This window comes from Dreissena polymorpha, chromosome 1 (genome assembly GCF_020536995.1).
Source record: "Dreissena polymorpha isolate Duluth1 chromosome 1, UMN_Dpol_1.0, whole genome shotgun sequence".
Lineage (NCBI taxonomy): Eukaryota > Metazoa > Mollusca > Bivalvia > Myida > Dreissenidae > Dreissena > Dreissena polymorpha.
The window spans coordinates 54252441-54278685 of NC_068355.1; the positions used below are offsets into that span (position 1 = coordinate 54252441).

Sequence of the window (26245 nt, forward strand, 5' to 3'; positions counted from 1 at the left end):
AATGTTAGTCAAAACATGTCGAATGTTTGTTGGTTCCAATGTTATTTCCATCTCATTTATAATGCTTTCGAACTTAACTTATTTTGACCTATCTATTTGCAACAGCAGACCCGGAATGGCGTTTTCATGTGTGTAATTAAGTATATCATAAATGAGTATGGTGTTCTCTCCTTAGAATCTGCCTTTAATGAAACAGACTGATCATTGCTAATTAATTCATATATTATAATATTAAGCTCAGCCTGTTTGCAGTACATCCAGAACCAATTTTATATACAGTATTTAGTAACGCCTCAAAAAAGTGGCTATGTTTGTCATCCTATTGAATGCATGTTATTATACCTTGTGTTTGGGTAACGGATACATTTCCACTTATAACTGCATGATTAAGAGCTCTGCAAACAAAGGTTCTCAATTTTGGCCAAAATACCTTAAAAAAGATAATGGTAAAACCGGATTTTTTTTTAAAACAATATAAGCCTCATTTAATGTGATTGTCCATTCTATACTTAGTAATTGAGTAATTGAGCACTTGAAAGTTTGGGTATTTGTATGTCATCAACATTACTATTTTAAATCTTCATGTGTTACGTCAACATTTTGAGACTGATACATTTTTTGTAAAATAGGGCGGTTTCTTCTAAAATGTTAGGCTGTTTCTCATGTTCATTAATTAAATTGGTAATATTTTTTACGTATAGATGTACTGTTCAAGGTTGCAAAAATGTTTCGAAGGTTTTTCACCATTTTGAAATCATTCAGCCCGGATATCTTATAACGGAAACCTTCTAATTTTTCATTAGATATGGCATTAATTTGAGCTTTTACAGTATTAATGCTTTGGAGATTATCATCTGTGGCAGTGTTTTCTAGATTTTCAATTTCAAGTTTGAGTTGCAGTCAACGATTAATAGTAGACTTCTGTTTACAGGAACTGTAAGAAATTGCTTTGACACTTATTTCCATAAGCAATACATGGATACAAAGTTGATCGTTGATCACAAACTTACGTTATCGTTATAATTAAACGTATGTGCGAACTCAATTCATGAAGAAATGCTTCATAAACTGTAATTGCAGTCGCAGTGGTGTAATGGATATGGTGTCCGCCTAGCGATTGGGAAGGTCGCGAGTTCGATCCCCATTTTGGGAGCGTTCTTTATATTTCCCCAATGGACACCACGTACTGGTTCTAGTCCCAGGAAACGGACTCGAGAGCGTTCCAAATACGCTTTACGGTTACTATGAAATTGAGCTTAAATAAATAGGTTTAAACTTAACTAACGTATGATTAAATACTGACTAATTATTTCAAAATTTAATTCACATGCAAATTAGCATTATATTTAACTGTTCATTTAACTTGAGATTGCGTTTACAAAAACGATTATCGCGTACATTTCTTCACAGATACAGTGCTTATAAATTGTTGATGAGTACTTTAAGTCATAATGAATATATTTACGTCCGAGTGCGCTTGTATGACCTGAACATATGGCGCGAAAACAAGTCAATATGTTTAAATCGAACTATTCTCGGTTTGATAAATACGGTATAGAATGGATGTATATATGTTATTTATAAGACAGATTATGGTAATGGTTTAGCGAGAAAAATGCACGGGTTTGTGTTTAAGATTTAGCGCGAAAGAGCACGAGTTTTTCGTGTGGGGTATATATGATGTGCAAATCTATTGAGTCGCCATTCGAGGGTGTATTTGACAGGCAAAAGTTATGGAAAAAGAAAACGAAGGGGTGATAACCCCGCCCACCCGCCCTTAATGGACATGTGTATGTCTAAATAATTGGTTACATTATTTTTACGTTTTTCTTGCAATAATTAAGTCGATATTAAGTTTATTTTTAGTTCGGTTTTAGTCCATGGGAGATGGGATCTAAACACGAACCGATTTCTTTACCGAGAAAGTCAATTGGTGTATCATTAATTTAAGTCTGAATCAGCTAAGTTTTCTTGATTATTTTGATTCATCTTTTATTTCCTATTGTGATTTTAATGTGCACATTTTAAGTTATATGTTTCATATTTGAGACTCTCACTTTCTGGAGATAGTACTTCCTGTATATTTATTGAAATCTTGGTATGTTTAAATGTCAGTATTATCATTTTTTGTTTATTTACGTAAGGAATGTTTAATTTTAAAGGTATTCTATTGTTAACGATTAATTAATGTTTTCGTTTTGGTGTGACTGGTTTTATATTGAAGTCGGTTTAATATAGCTGTTTAAAACATTCGTCATATACATATATACACCGTTTACAGTCGGCTCGAGACCCGTGAACTGAGCCGTGCCATTGAGGTCGATTTCCGTTGCACATGGAACACATATGGGCGTCAGAAGAATTGTTTTTTGCATTTATATGTCGAAAGTCCTGTCAAATACAAGCACTCACTCCTATTTGTCTTTGGGTCATTATTTGTATGATGTTGAAAGGATGATGCTATTGTGGTTGATAATGATGATGAGTGTTTAAAAGTATTTTGAGAATAGAGAATAATAAATTTACTCATAACTATGAGTAAACCATATTATTTTAGAAAACTGCATGCCTTAATCTTTGTCAAGAAAAATATGTTCAACACAATACATTTTAAATGTTTAATATATCCATATGCAGAACATGAAATTACTTGAATTATTAAAGCAAAATGATCATGATAGAGTGTTTACTTGTGGTTCCAGTATTTGAGACAAAAATGCATAATCTGATAATTATTTAATTTAAAAAAAATGTGTAATCGATGTGAATCTAAAAGTCAATTTATATGTTGAAATAATTAGTTTCAAAAACAGCCGTTACGTCGTTTTCCTAATATAACATCAAACAGTCACGAACGAAGATACCTCGTATAGATTCGTTCCGTTTTAAAGATAAGATCGAGGAACGATTTTCACTCTGACATAAAGCCTTCATCGTGTAGGTTTAGACTATGTCGGCGGTCAGAAATAAAGGTAAAATAAGTGAAATTTATATCAAATGAAAATGATATTGAATTCAGTTGGTATTTCATTCGGTATTTGAATACAAATATTTTTTTCCATCAACCATTTTTCAGGAATTTTTAGATGGTTTTTTTTTCTTTGGCTATTTATTCATCGTGCGAATGCGTCGAAATGTTTCTGCACTCCTGGCGACTCCTCAACTCCTGTGCACAGTCGGCCACATTCAGCATCAGAAACTGTCGGATTTATGGAATCCAAAACGTGTTTCAATGGAATTTTCCAAACTGGCATGGAATGGATAAGAGTCGACAAGACTGTAAGAATGTTATACCGATCATTGTAAAGATATGTAGTCTATTATTCTACACTTATATAGCATTTTCTCGAATGTTAAGGTTTTAATAACATATTATTTTTAAAATTTCAATCAACATTTTAGATAATTCTAATACGTTTCAGGAAATATTTATTCGCAAACATTCGCTGACAGCGTGCCCTGATGGTCTTGTCCAAATAACTTCCGGAATACATCATACACGTAAGATTAAAATGTGTTATATTCCGGTTGTTTTAAGTGTAAAATCATGCATGATTTTACAGTCGTTCAGAGCGTTTTTTTATCATCGAGCAGGTCAATGATGACCCGAGGATGACTTAGTTATCGTGTCGAAAGTACAACAATAAGGTTATTAAATGAAAGCAGGGTTTTCAAAACAGAAAACGGTCGCTGTGTTGTAATGGATATAGTGTCCGCCTAACGACGTGGAGGTCACGGGTTCGATCCCCACAGTGGGAGCGTTCTTTAGATCTAGAGCAAAAGCACCAAGTACCGGTTCTTGGCCCAGGAAACGGACTCGACAGCGTTTATATAACACTTAGGCTTTCGACGCAATCGAGCTGAAATAAATAGGTTCAAACTAAAACTGAAGCGTTTCCAGCATGCAACTAATTAGTTGATGACTAGTCTAATGGTAAGATGCTCGTCACGTCTATTAAGAAAATGCATACTTGATACCCTAAAATGAAGGTTTTTTTTCTGCGAAATTAAGTATATTTGGTTTTATTTTGGGGAAACTTTATTGTTTATCATTTAATATAATGCATGTTGTGTCTTTGATTGATTTTCTTTATTTCCACGTTTAGTATTTTGTATAGACATAACAAAAAAAAATGATTGATACTTTTTCGACGTATCTGTTGCTGTTGCGCTGCTTTTCATATTATCAAAGCATAATAAAGATTAACCCGGATAGTTATATGTTAAGAATATATATATTAAAGAGGCTATTTATGATCCAGTATGTAAAACACATACTCGTTTAAGAGCCGATTTCATTTCCATTGAAAACCACTCGGCCAATAAAATTTACGAATCATGAAACTGATTTCTACATTTCTTTAATGCAAATTATGAAAACTTACCACAAAGCATACATGTATCGGCTTGTAAATTCGAGAAATTAGGCATTCAACTGCCGTGGAAATAAGAACCTTCTGAAAGTTGAAGAATACATGGACTTTATTTTTTGTAAATGATTATAAAGTAACAGGTGAACGGACACTTAACCTCGTAAATAATCTCTTTAGCATTTTTTCTCAATTATTATTATCTTAGACTGCCAATGTTGTAAATGTTAAATAAATAAACAGATGTGCGTCAGTTATTGTATTACTTGTGTTACTTGTGTAGTTCTTATTTTAAAATAATTTGAAATAGGAAATGGCTTTGAGACACTAAAGACGGAAAAGACAACCAACTCAAGGTTACGGAGGGAAGAAAGGCGCTTTCTGTTAGGTACTTCTATAATACATGAATACTTTAACAATCATTCGCTGCTGCATCATTGACTTTTTAACAGAAAAAGTATATACCTTATAATCATCAATTCTATATACCTTTAATTTTACGTATTAATGACTCTATAGATGTATTTTCGCCGCATGGTTGTTTATTCTACATAAATTACATTTATCTATCGGCGGTTAATGACAATATCATTCACACATGTCAATTCAATCCATAATTATATCGCACATGCTTCCGCGACAAATTGTTAATCTGTGTTTGTTATCAAAAACTGTTTTTTTTTTACTAAAACTCAAATGATGATCCCGATATTATATTATTCTGTTTTTAAACAGACAGTGTGAATCATGCACAGTGTGACTTCGAGGTAAAATCGTTTTGCTCGTGGAGAAACATACAGGGTGGTCATGATGACTTTGACTGGGTTCTGTATCAATCATCAACACCAACGGACGACACGGGTCCAACGTTTGATCACACCTTAAATAATGCAACAGGTAATTGCACCGAAATAATAAATGGATAACACAAACCTAAACTTGTAATTAATTTGTTTAATTTTGCATCACCGTTTTCTTGCTGACGTTAATACAGCGCCTAGCTGTTTCATTTTGTATATTATAATCATGTTGCTTTAACATCTCTCAGGATCGTACATCTTCATTGAATCAAGTGCTCCGCGCAGCACGCTTGATACTGCTTGGATCCAAAGTCCAGAGATCGACGCAACAGTCGTACCTGTCCATTGCTTTCGGTTCTGGTATCACATGTTTGGATCTTCAATCGGTCGCCTGAACATTTACCAAGTGACACATGGTATTCTCCCTGGCAACTTGGTATGGTCTCTTACAGGTGCACAAGGTAGCACGTGGATGAAAGGACAAGTGCCTCTCAGTTCGAATCGTAATTATTCGGTTAGTTTTAGGATGTTTAATCACATTTACTTTATTAGAGTCAGGTTTTTAAGACATTAAGATAACTCACCCATACGACAAAACAATATTGCATAATATTTACTATGATGTGTTTTTTTCATGGCGACGTAGAACAGTTGACTTTTTTATTAACGATATTTAAAAAACAATTGCGATAAGGAAATGTATACATTGAGTATATATATATATATAAACCTGAACATGTAAAAAAATTAAACTTTACATTCAATATTAGGTTTTGATCAGTGGCATTGTTGGAAACGGTTATCAAGGAGATATTGCCATCGATGACGTCAGTGTTTCACCAGGATACTGTGACGTCAAGCCGTCGATCGCCTCTAGAACTAACGTCACAAACACTGGTACTGTTCTTCTTTTCTATGTTCATGTATCATATTATTGGCTTACTTAACCAGTATGCCTAACCCTTATTCAACTTAAAATTACGTACAGTTTTCGCACACAGTTAATGTTTTGAAATCCATTAGCAAATTTAAGTTTAACCACATAATAGGTAAACGATATTTTAATGTCCGTCAGTCCGTCTGTTGATTCGTCCGTCTGTCTGTCTGCCCGTCCGTCCGAAAACATTAAAATTTGCCATAACGTTTGCAAGATTGAAGATAGCAACTTGATATTTGGCATGCATGTGTATCTCATGGCGCTGCACATTTTTAGTGGTGAAAGGGCAAGGTCAATGTCATACTTCAAGGTTAAAGGTAAAAAACATATCTAAGTAAGTATCAAGCGTTAAAGGGAGATAATTTCTTTTTATCATTTGGCAGGCACAGATTTTCACTAGGGAAGTAATATTTTTTAAAGAGATATAATACAGAAATCAAGGCGGCGCAGTATGGGGGACAAAGAAATATTTGTTAATGCTCTGCTCTGCTTATTGAATAAATTGGAACATTTGGTGACGGTTCGATATAACGGTAAGAAATGAGCTCTTATGACTTATTATGTAATTTTTAACTTTCATTTTACCGGAAAGTTCAACTGCACTGCACAGTGATCGTCGGTGTCGGCTAAATATTTTGGCTTGGTTTGCGTAAACAAACTCCATATATTAAATTTATAGTTATTGATTGAAACTTAATACATGTTCACATAATTCTGACCTCAAATTTGGCAAAACAAAAGTAATGTTGTGTAAAGAAAACTATGATGAAAAATTATTTGAAAGACATGTATAGCAAAATATGAATACATCTGCTGAAGATTAAATTTAAATGTACAAGTGAATATTGGGTAACTGACCGAATCCCATAGCTCTGACCTGCGTTTTAGCACCACCATGCCATTTTTGTGTTTAGAAATATGATGTTAATAAAGATTTGTGTATGAGACAAAATAAAGATTATTTAATTGAACCATATATTGTGACATTGCGTGAGATGACTATCCAACGCTCTTATATGCAACTTATGGGTAATTATGCCCATTTTGTTTTTAAACAATCATGTTTAGGTTTGCTTACAATAGGTATGTAACGCGGTTCCGTATTATCAGGTCAAATTTTGACAACGTTGACTAGTAGTCAATCGAGCAACTCGTGAAAATAGTATTTTTCAATGATCACTTGTGAATAAAATCGATATTCCACTAAATCCAACATCCTTTATTTAATTTAGTTGACGGTGTATGGAATACATGGGCGGCGTGGAGCATATGCAATGTCACTTGTGGTGGTGGAACGAAGCATCGGATGCGAGATTGCTACTTCCCTTCAAGTGCGCAACCAGGACTCTTTTGTATAGGTGAATTGGCTGAGAAAACAACGTGTAACGAAAATTTATGTCCAGGTGCGAGTTACTTCAAAAATGTATTAGTCAACATAACATTATTAATTCAAAGCGTCCTTATAAGAAGTAGTATGAACGCATTTGATTTATAATTAATGCATTGTTGCTACAAATATGTTCCTATAAATTTGAGACAACCCGTTTGCAAAAAGGTTGAAAAGTGTTGAAATTGAATTTAAAATAGTGGATCGTTTTGCTTATTTGCCAAGCCGAAATAAGCTGTAATGTTATTCAAAATAGTATTCTTGCTAACTTGCTAACTTGCTAGTATTTTATAACGTTTTATATAAGAGTACATCAAATTATATTATATTGACAATACATATACAGTTCGTTCATACGATATTATAAGTACCATATCGCGGGCTTAGCGCAAAACAGTCGTAACTGACTTTTTGTAAACTTTTCAGTACGACAAAAAAAATTAATAATTCATTAATTTTTATCAGTAATAAAAATATGTTTTGCATGAATGTAGTTATTATACGTTTATTTAAAAATCACAATATATACTTCTATTGGCATTATTGTATTTGGAGATATTTGTAAAATATCAAGATACGACTGTTTTGCGCTTAAGATCTTGTAATGTTTGATTTTATTTTTTATGCAAAAAGGTCTTATCTGAAGATCAGATCAATTTTTTTCTGCTCATATGTCTTAATATGAAGACTTTTATTCTGAAAACTTGAAATATGTGTTTATTGAAATATTTTTTAATGATGGAAGAAAATACAAACATTTACATTTATTTGAATTCAAGTTGGATTATCTGGAGTACATGAAATGCATTGCGTTGTGCTTGTTTTAAACCAATAACTATAACTATAAAGTATTATCACTTTTTTTATTTTTATTTATTATTTAAATGTATGCAGACATACTAGTAACATAAAAATGATCATTACACAGTGACTGGGGGCCTGTACAGAATTATTAAGTAGAAGACCAATACATTAGAAGAAACAAGTAATTGTCATATCTTTAAATCTTTCATAAAGCATTTAATATTTGTATTTTAATTATTATAATTCAATAGAGTTCAAGTGAAAACAAGTCTTATCAGCTTATTTTAATTAAAAAAAAAAATGAACTTTGTTATTAAAAGCAGACCTATAACCCTCTTTCTGAATTCAAATACAAACTACACTGTATTCAAATATATTTATTGTGATATACGAAAAATGTTAAGACAAAAACTAGTACAAAATCCTATTGATCTTTTTCCTACTTTGAGCATCATTATTATAATTGTATCAGTCTGACATGTTACACATTGATACCATCGTCTCAGTCTGACATGCTTTGTACTGGTATCATTGTCACAGTTTGGCATGATACATACCGGTACCATTATCTCAGTCTGACATGCTAGTACCATTGCCACAGTCTCACATGCTACTTACTGGTATAATTGTAACAGTCTAACATGCCACGCAATGGTACCATGTCACAGTCTCAGATGCTTCGCATTGGTACCATTGTCACCATCGGACATGCTACGTGCTGGTAAAATTGTCACAGTTTGAAATGCTATATACTGGTATAATTGTCACAGTTTCACGGGCTACTGGCATAATTGTTACAGTCAGACATTACATGTACTGGTACAATTGTCACAGTCTGAAATGCCACGTACTGGTACCATGTCACAGTCTCAGATGCTACCTACTGGTATCATTGTCACAATCTGACATACCACGTACTGGAATAATTGTCACAGTCTGACATGCTACGTACTGATACAATAGTCACAGTCTTACATGCTACCTACTGGTACCATTGTCCGATCTGACATGCTACGTACTGGTATAATTGTCACAGTCTTACATGCTCCGTGCGGGTAAAATTGTCACAGTCTGACATGCTAAGTACTGGTATAATTATCACAGTCTACCATGCTATGTACTGGTACCATTGTCACAGTCTAACATGCTATGTACTGGTACCATTGTAACAGTGTGACATTCTAGGTACTGGTACAATTGTCACTTTCTGACATGCTATGTACTGGTACCATTGTCTCAGTGTAACATGCTACATACTGCTACCATTGTCACAGTCTCACATGCTACTAACTGGTATAATTGTCTCAATCTATCATGCTAAATACTGGTATAAGTGTCACAATTGTCTCACATGCTACGAACTGGCACCATTTGTATAGACTTAAATGCTATGTACTGGTACCGTTGTAACAGTCTGACATGCTACTTACTGGTATCATTGTCACAGTTTGAGCAGCTATGTACTTGTTCAATTGTAACAGTTTGACATGCTAAATACTGGTATAATTATCACAGTCTGACAGGCTACGTACTGGTAAAATTGTCACAGTCTCACATGCTACGTACTGGTACCATTAAATAGTTTGAAATGCCATGTACTGGTACCATTGTCACAGTCTCATAAGCTGCGTACTGGTATAATCGTCTCAATCTCACATGCTACATGCAGGTATAATTGTCACAGTCTTACATGCTACGTACTGGAACCATTGAAACAGACTTATGTAACACGTACTGGTACCATTGTAACAGTCTGACATGCTACATACTTCTATCATTGTCACATTTTGACCAGCTATGTAATAGTTCAATTGTCACAGTCTGACATGCTACATACCGGTATAATTGTCACAGTCTGATAGGCTACGTACTGGTAAAATTGTCACAGTCTCACATGCGACGTACTGGTACCATTGAAATAGTTTGACATGCCAGGTACTGGTAACATTGTCACAGTCTCATAAGCTGCGTACTGGTACAATTTTCTCAATCTCACATGCTACATGCTGGTATAATTGTCACAGTCACACATGCTACGTACTGGAACCATTGAAACAGTCCGATGTGACACGTACTGGTACCATTGTAACAGTCTTACATGCTAGGTACTGGTACCATTGTCACAGTCTTACTTGCTACGTACTGGTATCATTGAAACAGTCAGACATGCTAGGTACTGGTATCATTGTCACAGTCTTACTTGCTACGTACTGGTATCATTGAAACAGTCTGACATGCTAGGTACTGGTACCATTGTCACTGTCTGACATGCCACGTACTGGTATCATTGAAACATGCTAGGTACTGGTACCATTTTACAGTCTTACATGCTAAGTACTGGTATAATTGTCACAGTCTAACATGCTATGTACTGGTACTATTGTCACAGTCTAACATGCTATGTACTGGTACAATTGTAACAGTCTGACATGCTACCTACTGATATCATTTTCACTGTCTGACATGCCATATACTGGTATCATTGAAACAGCCTGACATGCTACGCACTGGTACTATTGTCACAGTATAACATGCTAGGTACTGGAACAATTGTAACAGTCTGACATGCTACGTTCTGGTACCATTGTCACAGTCTGAACTGCTACTTACTGGTATAACTGTCACGTCTGAACAGCTAGGTACTGGAACCATTGTCACAGTCTGAAATGCTACGTACTTGTACCATTGTAACAGTCTAAAATGCTAAGTACTGGTATCTTTGTAACAGTCTGACTGGCTAATTGTGCTGGGACAATTGTCACAGTCTGACATGCTACTCACTGGTACCATTGTCACAGTCTATCATGCTACATACTGGTATAATTGTCACAGTCTAACATGATACATACCGGTACCATTTTCACAGTCTGACATACTAGTACTGGTACGATTGTAGCGTTTTTATTTAGTTTTTATAAAATACCAGAAATTGCATTTTCCAAAAAGGAAAAAAACTACAAATTCCCAAATTGCTGTAAAAAAAACAATTGAAGTAAACTAAAACAATCAAATTTTAGTTAGTTTTCCTATGCAGCTCTATAGTATGACAACCTGACAACTTTTATTTATTAATTTTTAAGTATTTAGGAGCAAAATATCAAATATACCAATTTCCCAATATGAAGACTTCACAACGTGAATTTTTCCAATTTCTGGGTTTTTCTCAAACAATTTTACTGGTACCAATACTTTCCCAATAGGTAACAGAAATCACGGCATTGTCTCAGTCTGTATTTACTGCTACCATGGTCTCAGTCTCACATTCAAGGTACTGGTACCATTACACTATCATGTTTATATTCTTTTTCAGTGCAAAACGGTTGCGACTGCAGATACGACCTTTTGCCAAATGACGGTTTTAGTTTTTTTTAAAGCAGATTAAGCTTATATATTTTTTTCAGATTATAAATATTGACATTATAGTACAAAATATGCAATAAAGTCATTTGTGTAAAAAAAATGTCAGTAACGACCGTTTTGCACTAAGCCCACGATATACGACCATACACTACATTAATGTAAACAGATATATTTTTTAAAGTATCGACAATTTCTTCAAAATTTCTAAACTACGTGTAAAAATATGAAGCAAAGGCGATAATAATTGTCACTGTATCTATTGCAGTTGACGGCGTTCTGGAAGAATGGATGGCTTGGACAACGTGTTCAAAGACATGCGGCGGTGGCAGCCAGACACGTTTAAGAGACTGCACGTTTCCTGGACTAGGACCATTTGGAAAACCGTGCAACGGACATACTAATGAATCACAGCCGTGCAACCCGCAAGTCTGTACGGGTACGTGAATTGCCATTCCATATTATAAGCGATAGTTAAAATAGTCCGACGATAATTCTTAAAATACATCTAATAAGCGAATATGTTTCAACTGTTGTTTAATCGATTTCATTCGCTTCATTATGTAGCTATTTAATGATTTATTAACGTTATTTATTAACATGGAATTTAAACACTGTGTAATTACAGTGTATTTAAAATTGCTCAAATATTCGTATTTTTCCTTATTATTATTTGCAGTATAAGCATATGTGTTTTACTTTGAAGATGTGTCTCGTGAGAGGTTTGTTTTGCTTTTTCAAAATATGGATTCATCAATTGATTTCATTAACGTCAGTGTCATTTATTTCTGGGTTGTATGATAGTTATTCGAAACCGTAAGGAATGTTAACACGCTTAAAAACCAAAAGCAGTTTTAGACGGGAGCGGGAACGGAGTTTGCCCCTACCTCCCGCCCAAATGCAAATTGCCAAGGTTCGACGGCATAAAAAGCGTATTTTTCAAAAGTACATCATCTTCGCTAATGTCTGCCGTTAACTACAGATCTCATGCTTTGCGTTATCGTTACCGATTAGAAACTACTTTTGTGGACCTTGCATAATAACATGAACGGAGATTTGTCATGAAGTATGTTTAGTATGTATTAACATTCAGCGACGCATAAAACAGAGTGTGATAAATACCACGAATCTTAACCAAGTGGGACGGATATGACTCTGAATGATGCCGATCTTTCGAGAAATTGATCGCGAATGAGTACCGATCGTGCAGATTTGGTATAAACTACAAATGTCTTTAATTGTGAAGTTTTCAATTATTTCCAATGCTGCCATTAGGTCGACCATCGGTGAATCGTCGATATTTTATGGTTCAGGAATTTGATTCTTGCTCGGCCTTTCTTCTATTGACAATAATTGACTGCAGCAACGATTCTGCATCGTTCAATAAACGATAACTTCCTAGTGTATACCTGAGACAGAACTCCTACACTCTTTATCCTTGTGTAACTTTCTGTGGAAATTGCGACGTCACGTGTGGCAACGGGACCCAGTCCCGAAACAGAAACTGCATGTTTCCACCAGACGCTGTAAAAGGAAAGAATTGCACGGATGGCATTAACAATGAAAACCAGTCGTGTTCATCACGATATGCACCAGTTAGTTTTATCATTGTCCTGTGAAGATGTTAAATTAAGTCAATTTATTGTTCATGTACGCAATTCAAGATCCCGTGTATATGCCCCCGGTAGGGTGGCATACAGCAGTCTTATTGCCCGTATGTCCGTCCGGCATTAAATTGTATGAGTGTTGGTTCCCTAAACGCGTTCAGATATTTACCTGATTTATCTGGGAGTCCCTCTGCATGACGTGCAGACCAAGTTTTCTTTAAAATACCACTTCTCGGTTTTGTTTTTGGTTAGTTTCTATTTTTTGCTGAACCAATAACTAATTATTCCTTATTGCTGTTTTGTACAAAGACACTGAGGTTCAAACCCACATATATTTGTGCCCCCCCACCACCACCCACTTTGTGTGTTTTTTAAACCTTCCTGGTGTCTTTGATAGACTGACCGTCTGCGAAGTCATCGAACACCACTGTCGCTTCTCTGTAATGCCTAACAACGAAATCTTTATGAAACTCGGCTATATATGAGTCTCTCTTGTTCAATAGTAAACCATAAAGCACGTAACAATCTGTTTCAGGAATACAGTTTATAACAGCTATGTTTGATGCCTCTGCAGCATCATCTCTAATTGCCTGAGCGATATAAAGCTTCTTTACGAAGTATCTTCTTGGCTTCAAAGAGGACATGAGGATGGGGCCAAATTTAATACGACAATACGTCTTCAAGGGAAATACCTTTTTGACGCCACCAGGAAACGCTTCAACAGAATAGCAGGATCACTTTCCCTGTCAGAACAATTTTAAAAGCGGATCTTTTTCCAATCTGTCTTTCTCTTGAACGTATAAGCAAAGGCCGAGTTTCCTACGATATCTCTCATAGCATTGTTCCCAACAGGCTCAAATGCATGTACATTCACATTTTAGCCAGCCATTGTAACTTGTCAGGTCAGTGAAATCTTGCATCGCACTGTTGTACTCGGATGTAACAGGTGCATTTAGGGTTCGAAGGTTGTGTCATTTCCTCGGTCATCTCACTGCCGCGACTCTGACCACCTTCACTCTTTAGAGATCTCATCGATGTTTGATAAATGAAAAGATCATTGTCTTAGCTCAGCTCGGCACTAATTTCTACATCAAAGACTTTCGATTAGCGTGTGGGTGCGTTGCATCTAGGTTGCTAATTTTAGTGCTTATTTAATGCATATAGTAATAAGCAAATCGCAGCTTATTGAAGTACCAAGTTGCCGCAAAGAGAGATATACAATTGGACACTGCCTGCAAATGCCTCACCGAACATCTGGTACGATCTGCATATATCGACATCCTTGTCATAACCATAAACTGATTATGTCAGCCATAAGTGGCTTGTCTTTGTGGTCTTGGCAAGTTCATGTTTCTACCTCTCTGTAGCCGTTTCGATTTTGATCAAAATATCAGAACATGTAGCACCTGCTAGCGTCCTCATGCGACTGAGAATATAGAGAGAAAGAGTTAACTCCTCCGCATGATCCAACAGTCTCTGAATCTCGAGATCTTCTGCTGCCATTTCGGCTCTCAGTTGGCTGTGTAGACTCTTGTCAACAACGTATTATGTGCATAATTGCATTTTATCTTTCGACAGTCTCAAGTATGTTTTGAGACCGGTTCCTTCCATTAGGGATCCTATGACCCCAGCAAGTTCATAAGTGTATGAAAGCACCCCCAACGTAGGAAATTACAATAACACTGCTTCACTCGGAAAATTCTTTTGTTAGAATGATTTTTTACTTTCCTCCTTGTATAGAAACCAAGATTTTACAAGAAAAACATACCGTTCGCTACTGCGTAAACGGTAAAAAAATAACCATTCTTTTTCTTAACAGCAACTGCATTAAAAATTAAGTACACCTGCAGACGGAGGTAATACCATATATTTACAACAATTATAAAGGAAAATTTAGTTTACTTACCTCAATTTGATTTCATAGTATAGTACATTTCTGTTTAAATTGTATCTGCTATTTACAATGAATTTCAAATGATGAACTTATCAAGAGAGGTTACTTTCTAAAAAGGTACAAATATCAATTTCAGATATAAGCTCAAACAGGACGAGTATGCTTACACAAAATAGACAATGAAATAGAATTTAACAATTCATGATCAATATGAGCTGTTGCAATTACCAGCGGTTTGTTTATGACTGAAATCTTATGCAGCGCGGAAAGACCTCATAAACTTCGAAATACACACTATAACAAATAAAAAAGAACTGAAAGACCAAAAAGTCGCCTACTTATGTAAATGAGTAACACTGTAAAGGCTAGTAGGCATGTCAAGCACAAGTTTACACGAATCTTGGATTTTCTTCTGTAAAATCGTTTAGCTGTTGGATGATGTGTCGTCGTCGTTGCAATATTTATATATTTATTTATTGAATTTAAGAATAATTAAAATGATTAGCAACACTGTAAATAAAATAACAAATGTGTCAAGTGTCAATAATAATATATATCTTGAACGATTTATTACTTCTGGTTGAATAAAAAATGAATAATATATCTGATGTGATACTTAACATGAAAGGCAAACGTTAGTATCATACATTTAATGAATTATATTTTAATGCAATCAGCGTATTTCAAAATTTAATTTGAAAACAAACATGCACATTGTAAACCTTTTTTTTAGTTTGTCTTTCTATAGTTTTTCAAACAACAGTTAACTACAAATAACATACGCAGATAACATGCATTCATTTGTTCCGATTTTATGTTCATGATCTCCAACATTTTAGTCATTACTAATCCTATTTAACAACTACAACAACTGCCACAACAACCACAACAACCACACTCCCATCAACGACTACCACTCAATCAACTACAACCCCCACCACCACCACGACTACCACAACGCCAGCTCCAACAACAACAGGTTTTGCTGCTAGTATAAATAAGTGAAACAGCTATTATGACTTTTTTGACACAAACATAAGCTATTTGCACTTTTGTAATCTAAAAATATATAAAAAAAACAGGTATATTTCGAGCACGCTGTAAATGATAAATTTGCTTAGAAATGTTCTCCCAAAAAACTGGGTACATACTACGTGACAGTATTCAGAGGGATTATCGCGTGATAGTCAAGCTGGCGACGTCCATTCCAATGCAGGGAATTTTCGTCGATGTATACCCTTTATTACTTGTATTAATTTTTAAATGCCTCTCACTTTCTAGCCATATCAACAAGAAAGTTTCAATTGTTAATTTAATATTGATATGCGTTATATATCTCGACTTTACTCGTTGCGGAATTTCTTTGAGGGATGTCATAATAATAGCTCTACATAGACACTTTTCGGGGAGCAAAGTCGAAATATAAAACGAAATTTTAATACGAAATACACACTTATCACCTTCTTAGTGAATTAGCTGGACAGTGAGCATCATTTAATAAGTACACAAAAGTAATAAAGGGTATAAAACGGCAAAAATTAACTTTCTTGGCATGGATGTCGCCATCTTGCCTATCACGTGATCAATCCCTCTTCTAAATATCTGGTATTGAAAACATTCCGTTTCAATTGTTTTGATCTGTAATTACTTTAAATCATATATGAATTTGATTCTTAGAACATTGTTGTAAAATGAAGGAACCATTACACTATAATACCGTTTATTTATATTCTAAAACTGATCGTTAATGTCGTAAACACACTCAACATAATAATGGTCAAACCACTAGCTTGATTACTTGATAGGATGCTTAATTGCATGTCTCTATCAGGCGTATTTCATTATTTAAGGTTCAATATTTTGTGTCAGCTTCGAGCCCTCCCAATAAAGTGTCTTATTTTTGTCGTTAGAAAGGTTTGCCGGATATGTCTTGTATGAAAGCATGAATGTACTTCGTATGTTGATTATAGAGATGTTTGGAGAAGTCTGTCAATACAAACCTTGTAAGAAATTCTAAACAGTGTGGACCATATACAAGATCCGGAAACAATTGTATCCCATCATTGGGTGAGGATTGCCAATATGAATTCCCATGATATTTTTCTGTATTACATAATCACTTTGATACATGTGTCTGTCGTACAGTTATGACGTTATTTGCATTTCGCCAATGAGTGTTTTCTCGGAAAATTCTGACACTTCCTTAACATTAATTTAAAAATTACAGAATCTTTTGACAAATTGTTTAGATAAAAAGAATACTTACAAGTGTCGACTACAAACATGTTTATTTGCTTGGCAGAACAACATTACGAACTCACTACGGTTCGTGGTTCATGTTTTGATTCCTTGTTAAATATGTATTCCAATTAACAAAATAATTTCATATTATCTGACTGATTCAATGGTCCTATAAATTTTGAATCTAAACTCGCCGTTAGGTAGATGACTTTTTTTCTTCGACTATACATATACTACATATACATGTATTCAATTCGTAAATAATCATCAAGAGCGTTTGTTTATCGAATTTTTTTCATTCGTGTTAATTAGCGATGAAGTCATGACCATGCAACATACTGACTAGTGGATAGAGAACACCATACAATTAACATGAATGCATATGTGAAATAATTTCTTGCTGTGTATACATCAGTCATACTTCAAAAATAGGCGATACTTATTACAGCAGTTATTATTACACCAGTACCTACAACAGCATCTACCACGACGCGAGCACCAACTTCACCAGCGCCAACTGTACCATCAACGCCAGGGTCAACAACAACAACAACCAAAGCATCATCTTCTATCACTTGTACGTAAATATGTTCTATAATGCTTTTTGATGTTATGGAAACCTTGGATAGATACGAAACAGTACATATTTGAGAATGTCTATATATACAAATACAATTTGACACAAGTTGTGATTTTAAATTAATTTAACTTGTTAAAGAATTTCGTAAAATTCGAGTCTTTGGCGAGCTAACACATCACATGAACGAGTTTAGAATATTTTATAATTGTTCGAAATAATAACAATCTTTTTGTCAGACGTTTTTATATTGACAGAGAAAATTAATTAAGTCATAAAGGACATGATAAAACCGGAAAGTTGCTTACATTGCGTGGATTTGTTATTTTAACAAAACGTAATGGAATAAGCCATTCAAACAAAAAGTAACCAATGGAAACGATCAAACAGCTTCATTACTCATGTAAAATAAAAATAAAATCGTTATATAACATATTAAGAAATGTGTTGCATGCGACAAATAATTTATTTTTATCAAATGTGGATCAACAATATTGAGAGTCGACCGAAACCAACGAATCTGTATTGAGTTTTAAGTAATAATTATAAGAATCATTTTGGAGATTTTTCCTGGAAAATACACACATGACGTCAAAATAATGACGTTTTATTACAGTCAAATTGTGAAAATTATTCATATGTGTTATGCTATTTTTTATTGTTGTAAAAGTTAATAAAACATGATATTTTCCTATAAAACACAGGAAAGCATAAGTCGGTAAGCGAAAATCATCGTGACCTTTTTTGTTTTATTGATGACTTCGATGGAAACATGATCCTTATGTTACCGATTGATATTAAAACATAAAGAATCAGAAGGTAGTCCTTGCTCGCCCGTTTTCGATTGTGTGGGGATTTGTGTCATCTTGACTTACTATTGTATATGTTCTTTCATTGAAGGAGCCCGAGTCGGTTCAATATTGTATATATAGTGTACTATCTTGAATGTTGAAATTGTTGCACAATGAAAGCTTTGATAAGCATTTAAACAGGCGTTATTGACAGCAAAACCTAATGGATAATAAAACAGTCAGTTTCTGACTGCCGAATTAACAGGAAAACAAATACAATCAACACGAATGCATATGTAAAATAATTTCTTTATGAAATCACTTTAGGAATCATTCCATGATACGTATTGATGCACAGCGAAAAAAAACGTAAATATTTATAGTTTCGTTTTATAATTTTAATCACGTATAATGTGGTCACTGTATATTTTGATGACTGACAATGAAAAGGTCCGTTGGTTTGTAAACGCCAGCCTTATATATTTTAAGAATTTACTTTTGTTTACGAATATCACCGGCCAATCATCATAATTCAACGACTTTCAGTTAATTAAGATTTAAAATCTGCTATTTGTAAAAAAGAAAACATGAATAGTAATATAATTAGCACGTAGCAATTATGATTTGTTTTTCACATTAAGTCGCAAGAAACTGAAGGAATGTGTAATCCCATTGTACCGATATATCGCTCTATTATCAAAGAATTGCGACATATAACCTATCTAACTGTTGCTATCGACCTACAACACTATACTCAAGTCATACAATGCTGATCTCTTAACAAAAATGTGTACAAAGATATTCATTGTATTTCATGATCGTGTTGCATGATGATAATATCGTAGCATGTTATATATTGACATGAAGCATTGTACAGTAATACGTTTATGTCTCAGCTGCAACAGCTGCTGCTACAACTACACAAACAACAACATCTACTGCTTTACCAACAACTACAACAACCTCCGAAACTACTACAGCACCAACGTCTGTGGTAACACGTAAGTCAGAATGTATCTTTACTATTACAATAAGATATGCGATGTATAAATGAACAAATGCATCATAACAACCTTATAATAAATCAAACCATTGATGGCGCAAAAGACTGTTGGCGACTGTTGGCGACAAAAAATATGTATTCCTAATGAAAATAATGCATTAATGTTAATACTGTATTGAATATGCGTGTGGATAACGTATACTATGTGAAATATTAATATGCAATGTCACAATCGAGAGTATACATTACTTTTCTAATAATAACTTTGTGAAACGAGGTAGTTGATGACATTGATTTATATATTAGCTGTTACAATTGTGTAAATTGTGTAAACCTAGCGCGTCTTTAATTAATCAGAATTTCAATTGACAATCTCGCGATTATTTGTATAGACGTTGGCTTTTTATATTTATTTCTTCAATTTATTGAATATTTAAACAGACATGCAATGTAGATCAAATCAAGTAAATGCGAGTAAATGTAGAGTGTTTAATACTGCAACGCTTTGCTTGATGAATGCGACTTTAAATAAAAGAAATGAAGTAATTTAGTTAAAGTACATTATCGAACTATTATACTATCTTTTTAAACAACTATCAGCAGGGTCTACTTATTGAAAACGTTTACCATGGTTTATTTCCTGACTCACGTAAATTAAATAATGCTTGGTCAATTTATCTCTTTAAAAAACCATCACAACGTATATACAAGGTCTATTTTTAGTAGTTTTCATTTGAATATCGACCTTTATACCAGCACAGAAAAAGAAGTTTATTTAACAAAAAGTTACAAATTTGAACGACTGGGCCCGAGCAATTACAGTAGCTCCTCTTATGATCGAATTAAATCAGTCTATATGAAGGATTTATCCATATATGATCCGCTTAGTTCTTAGTTATCCATAACACTTACTTATTTCCATAGAAGCCTTTGAAAACAGTATTTTCTCGGGTTGGTTTAACACACTTTCGCTTTGAAAGATTGCATCATGTGTATTTATTTACTCGACGTAAATTAAACGAAATGCTTTCGGCTTATAAATAAGCGGCTATCGCTTAATCGGACATCTGGAATGCTTGAGCTTCCTATTACTGACATTTTTCAACTTTAAAAAGGTTCCGCTTCACTGCACGAGATATCGTCAAGAGATGTATTGAAATACTATAATTTCATTCTCTATTACCATAGCTGGATTTTTGTAAGGTGATTCTCTACACAGGAAAATGTCACGTTTGTCGCGGGACACCACAGATCTGCGAACAGCTGTACGTGCTGCAGGAATGTCCAGCAGACAAACAGTTCTGTATCAACGAACTGACCAACAAAGAGGATGCCTCCAGAACAGTCAACAGAAGGTGAATCTTTGATGATTTATTTGTTACATAAATAAATTTGTTTAAATTGCTGTGTACAAGGTACATACACCGTCATTATTCGACTGTTAAATAAAAACAAATAGTTCCTTTTTTCCTTTTTTGTTCAATGTTATTTGCAAAATTAATTAATCAACGAGTTAATAAAGGAGAAGTTAATAATAATGTTAATGTCAACGACTGTTGTGCAAAATATGGAAACACAGACATATTCTACGTAAGTCTGTTTGTCTTCTCATTTTCTTTAAATATCTGAATTCTCAATCATTGAGTTCAATATTACAGATAATCATCGTGATCGTTTGAGTTGTTTAATAAATTGTACAAAATGTTTGATATATATTTCTGATAGATGTGGAACCCAAGATGAATGTGACAACGGATGGCACCAAACATATTCTGCTGACGGCAAATGCATCGGTTTCGACGAGAATCTGGTGTACACAACGGATTTCTACTGTGAATATTGTTGTAACGAGGACGGTTGCAACAAATTGGTGCATCCGCCAATTACGTGGACGCCTTGATCAGTTATTGTGTAACATCTGAAAAAATAAAACATTCATAATACTAAACATATTTTTATTAGTAGAATAGAAAGTGAATGCAAACAATAATGTAAACAATAGCTTCAAAGGACTTGCTCACAGTTTCGCAACAATTACGATTTGAAAAAGGCATATATTAAAATATATATTCATTTATACTAAATTTTGAAACAAGTAAAAGTCCACTCATGAAAAAGAAGAGCATTTGAAATATTTAAACATTTAAGGAAATTCATTATACAAGAATGGTAAAATAATAAAGCTTGTATATTGGTTGGTATCGATAACACGTTCACAAATAGCATAGATCTTATAATTAACTGTAAAATACAAAAGCAGGCATGGTGCAGCGGTAAAGAATTAGCTTTTTGTTCCAGAGGTCCCGAACATGAATCACAGTAAAGGCAATTTTTGTATTTAGCTTTTATTCATGCTTATATAATTTTTTTTAACTATTCCAAATATGATTTATTTGTTAGCAATTACACTTTTCAGAAATTCGAAAATCGGTCAATTTAACTGAAGTTGGAGTTTATTTTTAAGGAAAAGTGATGCAGAAGAACGTCAAGACCAGATGCTCCCATAAATTAAATTGAAATGTTTCCAATTTGTTTAAAATTAGGAATCAATGTGTTTGTAGTTTTGTCAATCAAATCATCTGTTGAACATATGCAATATGCAACCATATAATACACAAATATGTATCAAACATGGCAAATAATAAACGAAATCTAGAAGTAACATGTAATAAGTAAATGTTCAGACCAAATATCACACCAATAACTTAGACTGTCTTAGTAGGTAGTATCGATCAATAAATGTGGACGTATTTCTACATAATACAGATTTTTTTTAAAACAAACCGTTTCCCCCTTTGCCCCAGCGCAGATATCCAACATTTTTCAAGCGGGGATCAGTGGTGAAGGATATACAGCAGTGTTTAAGATTGATTTATTTTGCAATAAATAACGTATTTGTGAAAGTATATTCAATGATTCGTTTGTATTTTACAAAAGAAAGCAAAATGTCTCTGGCAAAACTTTAAATGTGGCTTTAATGTTTAGTTGTTTCTATTTCAAATAAGTCTTTATATTTGAACATACCTTTACGTACCATATTTGCCAGTTTAAATATTTGAAATTCTAGTGACATTAACTGTTAAAATGGAAAGGTAGCAATGTCGGCTTTGTTCAATCAATTATTCATGAAATGAACTCTGACAGTTCTATATTTGACACATAACACAATAGACATGTTCACATTACAGAGATACCTACGCTAAATGTAATTGGGCACATGGAGTATTGTTGTGAAACTAGCATTGTGTTAATAAAACCAAAAACGAATAAAACGTTTAATAACGACTGTCATTTACACGTGAATATATTGACAGATCTGGACTATTTATGACATGAATACGCTGTCCTTGTGTTTGTTTTCAATATTGCTAGAAACACTCAACGGCTAATACTTACCTTTAAACGCCATTATCCTGCTCTGTAATATGATGACAGACCAAAATCATCTTAAAAGTGCCGCCATTAAATTTCTCAAAATATTGCTATTTCTGCTGGTATGATAGCAAAGATGAGTTTTAAAAACTTATGTTAAACGAAAAATGCCATTACAGCGGAAAGTGTCGTCACTGATTAACCTTAGCGGAGCGCACAGGCTAATCTCGGACGACACTTTCCGCACAAGTATTAAACCCCGTTTTCCCATAACAATAAACAAAATTTCAATAATATTGGTTCAGGCAAAATGAAAATAAAAGCAAATATCAGCCTACGTGTAACTGACATTGCACACGGCAGCCTACGTGTACCGGACAGCGCACACTGCAACCTACATCTACCGGACAGCGCACACTGCAACCTACGTGTACCGGACAGCGCACACTGCAACCTACGTGTACCGGAAAGTGCACACTGCAACCTACGTGTACCGGACAGCGCACACTGCAACCTACGCGTACCTGTGAGTTCCAGTCCCAGACACAGCTTGCAAACTCTAGCGCTACTCTGACGTTCTTCCGGAGTGAACTTCGCCGACCAGTTGGGGGCAGAGAGGACCTTCTTGGAGTTATAGTTAACCCGACTGCAGAAGCCCTATCAGAGCGATTGATAACGTGGTCAGCATTATAGAAGTACATATAGTATCATCTGAGTGGGACGCAAATTAAACACTAGGAATGGGGAGTAGTGTGTGTGTGAAATATCAGCAAATAGGACATGCGCATCGATTCCAAACTTCAAATATCTTCAAGGAGTGGAAATCTCAGCCTTAAATCTTGGCTATTAAACACTTATGAAACTAACATTCAAAGAGGTTGTATTATCTGCTTACTATTTGAATTATGTTAAAAAAAATATTACACGTGCTCTGGGAGAACTGGGCTTAATGCATGAGAATAAAGTGTCGTCCCAGATTACCCTGTTCAGTGCGCAGAGGCTAACACTTTCCGCTTCTATGTATTTGTTCATTTAAAGAAAGTCTGTTTTTAAGGAAAATCCAGTCTAAGAGAAAACTGTTGTGCCAGATTAGCATGAGCTAAACTGGGATGACACTTTACGCACATGCATTAAAGAGCCCCTCTCATTTGAATCACTTTAAGTGCATTCTAGTTACTCCTACCTCACATGCAAGATACGCCGTGATAGACTGTATGCCGGGGGCGGGCCGCAGGTTGATTTAGAGGTCATCTTCGGGGCGTCGATGAGCACCTTGTGGAAGGTGAACATCCCCGAAGCGTCCTCCGGGTGCACCAGAGCGCTAGCGTTTATCGTCGTAAATGAGGCACTAGCAACCTGTGCGAAGAATAGCTCGACGTTATGAAATTCTCACATGTTTGTTATTAGATTTTGCAGATAATGAATAATCTGTTTCGATTATTTTATATTTACAACATAAAAGAAAAATCAGAAAAAATCTAAAATAGCGTGATGTTAAATAACTTCAAGGTACAAACATTTTCTGAAGATTATTGACTAAATGTGCCCCAGTTCTTACTTCAAAAAAACAAAATCCATGAACGAATATGTTATTTAAAAGACTGTTAAAGTTTGTTACCTTGTGAGTTAAAGTTTTCCGCCCATTTAATTCGCCGGGCGCATTTAGGATGAACGTCTTCTGTATTCCTAAAAAAGCACACGATCGGCTGTCATCGATGAGCATTGACGTCTGCTCGCTAAGCTGAAATAAACTTTCCAGCACCAATAGAAACAAGGAACATTCGGTCAGTATTCATAACGGTAACTGAAAACAAAAGAGCAAAATTATGTAAGCCCTCTTGCATATACCACTTTTCCCTTAAGGCCAGATATGTCTCGTTAAGTCTGTGGACAACATCATTCCGCTTTATAAACCATGTCATTTTATGTCACAATACATGGAACTCAGATTGTATACATGCACATCTTCACTCCTGCGTGATACGAGAAAGTACGTGAACTTACGACAATGGACGCCCTGCTATTGGAACTTAATGACATATGTTCCTTGCTGATGATCGTGGTCGCTGACTCCAGATTCTGTTTCAACAAAGCGGTAGCCATGTCCCTCTTGAGCTTTGCCGTTTTGCCGCCCTCTCCGAACTCCTTCGTGCAGCCGTCCCACACCAACCTCTCACTGTCATCGACCAGTTTTGCTCGAATTCTCTCTTAATTACATTCAGTTTGGTTGCCTTAATATAAATAAATTTAAAACGTTCTTCACTCCACTAAGTTTGATTGCCTTATTAGAAATACAATGAAAGCATGCTATGCTCCACTCAGTTAAGTTGCCATGATACAAATACCGGTAGATCGAAAGCGTTCTTCACTTAACTAAGTTGGGTTGCTTTAATTGAAATAGAACGAAAGCATTCCATTCAGTTTGGTTGAATTAACAAAAATGCATCATTCAATCCACTCAGTTTGGATGCCTTAAAAGATATTTATTGAAAGCCTTCTTCACTTTACCGAAGTTTGTTACCTTAATATAATTTATTTGAACGCGTTTTCACTTAACTCAGTTTTGATGCTTAAGAAAAAAATAGAAAGAAAGCATTCTTTACTTAACTCAATTTAGTTAAAGTAATAGAAAAAGACTGAAAGCATTCTGCTCTTGACTTAGTTTGGATGCCTTGATACAAATAGAAACAAAGCGTTCTTCACTCATCTCAGTAAGGTTGCCTTAATAGAAATAGACTGTAAGCGTTCTTCCCAAAACTAATTTGTGTTGCCGTAATAGAAATAGATTGTAAGCGTTCTTCCCACAACTAAATTGTATTGCCGTAATAGAAATAGATTGTAGGCGTTCTTCCCACAACTAAATTGTATTGCCGTAATAGAAATAGATTGTAGGCGTTCTTCCCAAAACTAATTTGTGTTGCCGTAATAGAAATAGATTGTAGGCGGTCTTCCCAAAACTAATTTGCATTGCCGTAATAGAAATAGATTGTAGGCGTTCTTCCCAAAACTAATTTGTGTTGCCGTAATAGAAATAGATTGTAGGCGTTCTTCCCAAAACTAATTTGTATTGCCGTAATAGAAATAGACTGTAAGCGTTCTTCCTAA

At 34.7% G+C, this 26245-nt stretch overlaps 1 protein-coding gene and 1 long non-coding RNA gene across 15 annotated transcripts in view; one reads left to right on the forward strand and one right to left on the reverse strand.

Moving 5' to 3' along the window:
- The window catches only part of LOC127881376 (SCO-spondin-like), a 195490-nt gene extending 173774 nt beyond the window's left edge, over positions 1–21716 (forward strand). For 9 of the 14 annotated variants that reach the window (XM_052429197.1, XM_052429187.1, XM_052429176.1 and 6 more), the window contains 6 exons: positions 7340–7510; positions 11924–12094; positions 17846–17974; positions 19662–19766; positions 20988–21123; positions 21494–21716. In XM_052429197.1, coding sequence (XP_052285157.1) covers positions 7340–7510; positions 11924–12094; positions 17846–17974; positions 19662–19766; positions 20988–21123; positions 21494–21668 — 887 coding nt within the window. In that variant the 3' untranslated portion in view covers positions 21669–21716. The remainder of the gene's footprint in view (positions 1–7339; positions 7511–11923; positions 12095–17845; positions 17975–19661; positions 19767–20987; positions 21124–21493) is intronic. The other 5 variants (XM_052429203.1, XM_052429276.1, XM_052429213.1 and 2 more) reach the window with 4 other exon arrangements.
- On the reverse strand, positions 20998–23799 carry LOC127881467 (uncharacterized). The gene is made up of 2 exons (XR_008050052.1): positions 23665–23799; positions 20998–21686 (listed from the first exon to the last, which is right to left on the reverse strand). It is a non-coding gene; the product is annotated as an uncharacterized LOC127881467 (long non-coding RNA).
- Positions 23800–26245: the final 2446 nt, after the last annotated feature.